Below are 8,684 nucleotides of genomic sequence, written 5' to 3' on the forward strand. Positions count from 1 at the left end.
ACACACACACACACACACACACACACACACACACACACACACACACACACACACACACACACACACACACACACACACACACACACACACACACACACACACACAAAATCAGCTTTGCTATTTTGCACATGTTTATTTGGCCACAATTAGCCATCTATATGAGTTCCAGCAAAAATAATAATAATGATCAGTTTAGGAGCACAGTAATGACATATGCCATAACATTATTATTAAGTCAAAAAGACACCAAAGCTGAACTACTACAACTTATTATAACACTGTTTACGTCTCACATTGTCACAGCCTACAGTAGGTCTTGGTAAGTATCAATACCACATTTGAACACTAGAGGTCAGTACAACATCATGTTACTGACTGGGCTACTGGGTGAAGTGAAGGCAAAACTAACTGGATTTCTGTGTTTAAACAAGATGAGCTGACAGGACATTCATGATCTTTAGTTTCTTGACTTTATATTTCATTAACATATTTTACTGATGGTTTCTAAGCAGCTCAACCGGGGCAGTTCGGAGGTGATGTGCTTTGCCTAAGGAAACCTCGGTAGCAGTGGGTTTTTTCATTAATTTTCCCAGGTTTAAAGTAGAACTTGGCAATACTGGACACTACATTGGTCCCGATGGTTGGCCATCAGCCTGCAGGTCACCCCTACAGACTTCCTCTCAAGATAATTCTTAATTGTAGAACTTTTACAGATATATTTTCACTAATTTTTCATGTTTAAACTTTCTTATATTCTCGGTCATTTTAACAGTTCTTGTCGACGTACTTTGTAAATATTACTGTGATGTCACAGTAAAAGACATCACAGTAATATTTACAAAGTAAGTTTTTTTTAACCCTATATTTCTCTTTCTGTGATGTCACGAGAAAGAGAAATATAGGGTTAAAAAAAACACTCTTTCTGCCTTTTCTCAGGCTAGGATGAACCGATTTAAAAAAATTTGCACATTTATACTACATAGGATCTCAGAATTCAATACACCTTCATATTCAAACCGGTGAAGTAGGCCTTTAAAAAACAATCTAACTTATCTGCAAGTTCTGAGGCTTTTAGACCGTATCAAACCATATCACATGGCCATCAATGTAATCTTAATCTTTCATCATGTTCATCATTATCACATCAAGGCCATTTAATGTTTTTAGGTAAACAAGGTAAGACCTAAAAGTGCTTGAATGACAGTCCCTGAGCAAACTTCATCTGCTGATATTGTGACATTGTACCTTCTGCTGTACGTCCAGGTTTTTTCTTAGCAGTAGAATCAACAACTGAAACATTTCTTGGGCTCTTCTTGGGGATTTTTCTGAGCTCCTGCACCAGTGTCGGGGGGGGGCGACACCGGTTTGTAAACGCTGCCATACTGAGAAATACAGAGAGAGTTTTGTGGAGCTTAATCAACTTTGTGTCAATAAATTGTATGGATGGTTTAAGGCAGACTCATTCCCCCTTAAGAATTAAGAGTTTGGAGAATTTTTTTTAGCTAAAATTTGTTGTGTGGAAATCCATCTGAGGATTTCCCTTTGCGCTGGCTTAGGATGAACCTCACTGTAATCACCACTGTTATCCTATTACATGCTTTAGTGTTACTCCACACCCTGCTCATTGTTCTATAATCGCCTCCAGAAAGATGGGTGAATCTCTCTCAAAGTGGGGAGGACATGTTGTCTTTGTATCTGACTCATCCTTCCCAATATACCCACTGTAATCTAACTTTAATTGCTTGGCCCAAACGTACAACTTTACTTTTTTTTAGGCATTTTCAAGCTTTATTAGATAGTACAGAGTTGAAATGGGGAGACAGAGAGAGAGAGAGGGGGGGGATGACATGCAGTAAAGGTCCACGGGTCAGATTTTAACCCGCGACCACTGCAACGAAGGCCAGAGCCGATAACCGGAATGCACCAACAACAACAACTTTTTAAAGATTTTTTTTAATTTCCTTAATTTTTCCGCTGGCTGCACACGATGCCTTCAGGGGCTCTTTCTGACGGTGGTAATTTTCTTGATGGCGTGCTCTGACTCATCCAAATCAATTCTTCCACTTCTAAACGTCTCCTATGTCTTGTCATTGTCTCCTGTGAGCGCTGACGCATCCTAAGACATGCATCCGTTCAGTCTTAAGTGAGTGATCCTACGCGCTCAAGCCTCTAAGACATAGACGGGGTATTAGAAAGCTTTCTCTCTTTGTGTGTCACTAGCAACAACAACATAACAAAAAACATAATGAAAAGTGAGTCAAAGTCTCTTTATGACCAAAATAACTTTTTTTCTTTTATTTCAGTCTGTGGAATAAGACTAGGCCTATATAGGACAGTTTTTTTGGGGGCATTTTTGCTTTTTATAGACAGATTTGAAGAGATAGAGTTGAAATGGGGCAGAGAGGGGAATGGAATGCAGAGAACTGACCCGGCGGGATTCAAACCTGGGTCTGCTGCAGGGGCCTGGGCCCAGGTGGGGGGGGGGGGGGGGGAGGAGAGCTCTTACCCACTGTGCCACGAGCGCCCCCATATATAGGACCGGTTTGATGAGAGACACTGCATGCAAAACCCTTTTTTTTTTTTTTTTTTTTTTTTCAAGGACTGGTCAATTTTGAGATTTTTATCTATTTTGCTCCCATAACATTTCTCTTTTCATACTAGTATGAATAACAGGTCCAACATGTATATTTAGGTGTTTACTGTATGTGACTAAACCTTGTCTGTTTGCATCTGTATATTTCTCCTATACAACCATCTTTAACGGACATTATCTCAACATGAGTTTTTTTCAATACTCTGAACCATAAATCTCAACTTCTAAAGCACTTACATCAACTAAACTTTCCATAATTATCCTCTGCACTTTTTCTTTCTCTGCTTGTTTCGGGAATAAATACATATCCAAAAGCTCAATAAGTTATCTCAACAATGTATAATCATGATAATTCGCCCAAAGTACTTATTTTCTAATATTCTTAAGTAAAAAAAAATAATCATTAAAAAAATTAAATCCAATTCCAAAATGGCATAATAACCCAAACTTCTCATGGTTAAAGTAATTACAGTTTGACATGTGAGAACAGGAGCCTCTGTGTGTGTGTGTGTGTGTGTGTGTGTGTGTATGTGTGTGTGTGTGTGTGTGTGTATGTGTGTGTGCGTACGTGTCTGTCTGTCTGTCTGTCTCTGTGTCTGTCTGTGTCCTTCTGTGTGTGGAGCCAGTTAATTGCAGTATGGATGAGTGAGAGCAGACACAGGTAGGCTCTGTGTTTGAGTGTGCTCTTGCAACTCCTTCCGTTTGGATAGCTATGAACAAAAGCTTAGCCTCTTTCCCTAATCAAGCTAATGTAGTGGGGATAAGTTGGTGGTAATGACAGGTAGAATATAGGCCTCCGGGGGATTGGGGGGGCACACACACAGACACACACACACACACACACACACACACACACACACACACACACACACACACACACACACACACACACACACACACACACACACACACACACACACACACACACACACACACACACACACACACACACACACACACACACACATAGTCTAAGGGTAGCACTTCAACAGCATATGATTGACAGGAGAAAAGCTAATAAAAAAGCCCCCGTTTTACACTGTCAGATACATTAGTAGATGGTGGCACACACGGATAAGTACTGGGGTTTGCGATTGACGTCCGCACTGCCAAAATATATCTTAAGAGCTGGTTCTTATAGCCTGTGTGCTGCTATAGTTGGAAGAATCGCTGTGTTAACTTTAGCTTGCCATTGTATTTGTATTTTAGAGCGCATTTAAAATTCAATATATTTGAACGAGTATTTGGCTGCCGGGAAGCAACTGAGATGAACTTGCAAAGGAATAAGTCGAAATGGTGAGTGAATTCAGAATCTACACTTGGAATTTTTAAAGGGTATTTTGTTCAGTTAACATTCTTGGTTATATGGAGTCCTTGATAATACATATAGCCTACTGTTAAAATTAATAAACATTTGGAAAACAAAACTTTTTTAGAGTAACTGTCTACACTTGATTTTTTGATTTTGAGGCTAAAAGTAAAATTCTTATGTTTGAAGGTGGAAAAGGGGTAGGATTAAATAAGTGTATACTTCTTCCTGCTCCTTTTCAGGCATATCTCAGAAATACAGATAATTTGTTTTCTTTTTTTTTTTTTTTGTGAAAACATAATTTGTTTATTGTATTTCCATGCTTTTCATTTTGTTTTGTATGTTTGATATGTCTGAAATAAATTGAATCAAATCAAAGGTAAACTGCCTTAATTTTGAATAACTAATTATCTTTTGTTGAGATAACTTATAATTCATATGTAATGTAACTTCAAGTCTTGAGCTCTACCTGCTAAGAATTCTAAAAAAGTAAAAGTTTTGCCAACTTGATTATTTTTTTTCAGAAAGTTTTAGTTGGTTATCTGTATGACTGTTTTCTGTTTTGCTGTTTTCAATTTGATGGTTTTCGTTCATCTGTTCCATTATTTTATTTTGTTATTGTTTTGTCGAAAAGTTTTGATTTGTTTAACCCACGAGCCAAACATCATAGACACTGACTGATTCAAACTGAACATTTATTTTTTTGTAAACAATTATAAAAAATAAGAGGGGGTAGGACCAGAAAAGTTTTTCTTAACTTCTTCCTATCCCTTTTGAACATGAACTATGTTATTTGAGTTATGTATTTGTTTCTTAGGATCCTGAGGATCCCATTTGTTTGTTTTTAATTTATTTATTTCTTTTTTTACTGCTCAATCGTTTTATTTGTTTGTATTATTATTATTTAACCATGTTCAATAAAGACTTAAAAAAAAAAAAAAAAAAAAATGACAGAGAATCAGTCTGCACAACTGTTAGTGTTTGAAATGCTTAGTATGTAGACCTCGAAACTTAAACACATGACACATTTCACACATATATTGATACATTTTCATTACTCTTGTACATTATGCATGATACGTTATCTCAACTGATCTCCTCCGGATCAAATAAAGGCAGTTTTTCATATAACTTTAGCATTTTAGATGGTCTCAAAGCTTAAAAATCTAGTGCAGACAGACAGTTGCCTTTTATCAAAATGTGATTGTATGGTCAGGGTTAGGGTTAGCTCTCTTTGTCCACCAAGGGTTAAGGCTGTCTCACTTTTGGTTAAACTAGGGTTAGGGTTAGCTGATTAAGAAATAGTTGCAGAGGTATAGGGTTGTGGTTAGCCTGCTTCCTGGGTTATGGTGGCCACATTTTGACTCGTATCATGAGCTAACCCTAACCCTAGCTCTCTAGCCCTAACCCTAGTTTAGCCAAAAGTAAGAGCTGTAACCCTAGGTGGACAGAATGAGCTAACCCTAGTTTGGCCAAAAGTGAAACAAAATCTGATTCTGATAAAATAAGGAGAAAAACAATACCGGTTGTGTGCTTCTCACCCTTAGCGGACGTGGAGTGGTTCGGTGCTGGTTTCTTCTCTGGATCGCCAAACTGTCTAATAAAGCAAAAACACCAACAAAAAACTTTAATCTTTGCTTTTCAGCCTTAGCGGACAGCCAGGCATGTTAAAAATGAATGTGTACATTAGAATATATTATTAAAACACAAATGAAATGTATCCTTGTCATATGTGCTGGTTTCTTCTCTGGATGTCCAAACTGCCTAATAAAGCAAAAAAACACCAAAAAAATGATCTTAATAAACTAAACTAAATATAAAAAACACAAATAAAATGGGGATAGATTTGCCTTTGTTGGTAATCAAATGTTTTCTTTTTTCTTTTATTTCTGTTCTGTTTTAGTTTTATTTAATTTATTAGTTTTTTGATGATTTTTTTGTTTGTTATTTTTTTTATGTTGTGATGGTGCAGGTGTTTGTTCGTTTGTGTGTTTGTGTGTGTGTGTGTGTGTGTGTGTGTGTGTGTGTGTGTGTGTGTGTGTGTGTGTGTGTGTGTGTGTGTTGTGGGGGAAAAAATGCAATAATTGTATAGTTGAGAAAAAACTTTAAATAAAATATAAAACCTCTGCTTTTCCCCCTTAGCGTGCCTGGCCTGGTCCTGTGCTGGTATCTCCTCTGGCTCTCCCTCGAGTCGGGGTCAGTCCACCGTGTGTCTGCGGTGAATCTGCGGCGCTTCATAGGCTGTGCTGTGAGAGAGTTCACCTTCCTGGCTCGTAAGCCCGGCTGTGGAGGGCTGCACATCACCACAGACGCCTGCTGGGGGCGCTGTGAGACATGGGAGGTGAGAGAGCTACCTTTTTTTTATTTAACCCTTTTATTCATACAGGTAAATCTACGGAAGAGTATTAGGACCACAGGAAAGAAGAAAAAAATGAAGAGGAGGATTTTTTCTTTTTTGGAGGATTATCAAGTTTTTTTTGAGGCAGTTTCTTTTTTTTTTAGGTAGATTTTTTTCTTCTGTTTGATGTAGTCTTAAAAGGTGGACAAAAAAAAATGTAGGCCTACCTTTTTTATATTACATTTTTCTCAGAAATCTTTGAATACATATGAAAATTTGGCAATATCTTGTTATATAAAGTGTAAACATATACTATGTAAAGGTATTAAAAATATTTTTTTAAGCATGTTTTCAGAAACAATAATTTTTTAATAAGTTTAGTCAAATAAACACCTCGATGTACATGTTGCACCTTTTGGTTTATACTAGTATGAAAGAAGACATGTTATGGAAGCTAAATAGACAAAAACAGTTTACCTTCTGAGGGAAGAAAAACCTCATTCATTATATTATAATAGTGATTTTATAATGATAGAACGCTGGTTCCGTATGGGTGAAGTATTCCTTTTAACTATTTAAATGCATATGTTTGAGTAGAATGAAGAATAGACAAAAATCTCAAAATTGACCAGTGCTTGAAAATAAATGTTTTTGCCTACGGTGTCTCGCCTTATATCAAGAGGTGATTTAAGCGAAACTGACAAGTTTACACAAAGGAGGGGAATACACAAATACCGTAGATAGAGAGATAGAGAGATGGAGAGATGGGAGAAGGAGATGGAGAGATGGAGAGATGGAGAGATGGGAGAAGGGAGGTCAATGCAAGGTCAGCGGTGGGTGCAGGCAGGAATTCAGCTGTTAGCTACAGTAGATAAATGGACAAATATGGGAACAAATTAGATAGATAGATAGATAGATAGATAGATAGATAGATAGATAGATAGATAGATAGATAGATAGATAGATAGATAGATAGATAGATAGATAGATAGATAGATAGATAGATAGATAGATAGATAGATAGATAGATAGATAGAGAGAGAGAGGAAGGAAGGGAGGGAGGGATGGATGGATGGATGGATGGATGGATGGATGGATGGATGGAGGGAGGGAGGGAGGGAGGGAGGGAGGGAGGGAGGGAGGGAGGGAGGGAGGGAGGGATGGATGGATGGATGGATGGATGGATGGATGGATGGATGGATGGACAGACAGGCATGAGAATAGAGATTCAGTGATCTAATATTGTCCCACAGTAATGAGCGGGCAGAGGAATGCAGGAGAACAGAAGGCGGTTTTTGGAGCAGCGTGCTCTGAAATCGAGTTAACTATCTGCAAGAATGGAACGCAGAGATTGAAGTGACAGCAGCGGTTTCTCTAAACAATTGTCTCTGAGCATAAAAGACAGAGACAATTGCATTTCTTCTATGAATCGCAGGATACTGATTACAAAAAAATGCAGTGGAATATGACATTTTATTTCGATCTATAGTAGCCTATTTGGTGACAATACTGTAGGCATTAGGAAGGTCATGATTCACTCTTTATTATTACCCTTTGTAGGAGGCCATGGCTTTGTTTTGTGATACAGGCTGTGTTGTTAAAAGCCCTACTAACGTCCTTCCCTCCTACATACTCAACATGTATATACTACATACTGTCTACTATTTAACCATGGATTGTGCATGCGAGGTTCGTCGGACCGTTTACACTGAAGTATACAGAAGCAATAAAGATTTTTTTTTTAAACTCTCAGCTCCTTTAAATCTGTCTGAAGACATTTCTGTTTCCATTTTTTATTTATAAAAAAAAAAAAAAAACTGTATTCACTTTTCTAATGTCTATTTATACTTTAATCTTGATGTATTTCTTGCCCCTGTAAAGGACTTTGAGTGGCCTTGTGTCTGAATTGTGCTATATAAATAAACTTGCCTTGAAAATTGACTTGAGAGCCTGCTAGATAAAAAATAATATGATATCTAAAATGTTTTTTTTTGTCTTTTTGTATTATTCCAGAAGCCAGTCCTGGACCCTCCCTTCATAGAGTCCTACCAGAGGGTGTGTACCTACAACGAAACCCGTCTGGTGACTGTTAAACTGCCCAACTGCCTCCCGACCGTGGACCCATCTTACACCTACCCTGTGGCTCTCAGATGTGACTGTGGCGTGTGTCTCACCAGCACCACTGAGTGTATAACTTCTGTGTGAAATCTAAACTGGCAAAAAATACTTATGTTGACTTTTTTATTTTTATTTTTTTTTTAATTGAAGATTTTTTAATGGTAAATGATAAAATGACACAGCTTATAACCTACTTAAAGGCCTACTTCACCGGTTTGAATATGAAGGTGTATTGAACTCTGAGATCCTATGTAGTATAAATGTGGGATTTTTTTTTAAATCGGTTCATCCTAGCCTGAGAAAAGGCAGAAAGTGTTTTTTTTAAC

The 8,684-nt window shown here is 37.6% G+C and overlaps 1 protein-coding gene across 1 annotated transcript; it reads left to right on the forward strand.

Annotated features, from left to right (window-relative positions):
• Nucleotides 1–2,408: 2,408 nt before the first annotated feature.
• LOC307261600 (glycoprotein hormone beta-5-like) lies at nucleotides 2,409–8,445 on the forward strand (the record flags this gene model as incomplete). The annotated part of the gene is made up of 3 exons (XM_080042181.1): nucleotides 2,409–2,473; nucleotides 6,045–6,243; nucleotides 8,254–8,445. The coding sequence occupies 3 exons, from the start codon at nucleotides 2,409–2,411 to the stop codon at nucleotides 8,443–8,445; spliced, it is 456 nt and encodes a 151-aa protein (XP_079898307.1).
• Between the last annotated feature and the right edge of the window lie 239 nt (nucleotides 8,446–8,684).

Source organism: Ammodytes marinus (assembly GCF_949987685.1).
Source record: "Ammodytes marinus genome assembly, chromosome: 15".
Taxonomy (NCBI): domain Eukaryota; kingdom Metazoa; phylum Chordata; class Actinopteri; order Uranoscopiformes; family Ammodytidae; genus Ammodytes; species Ammodytes marinus.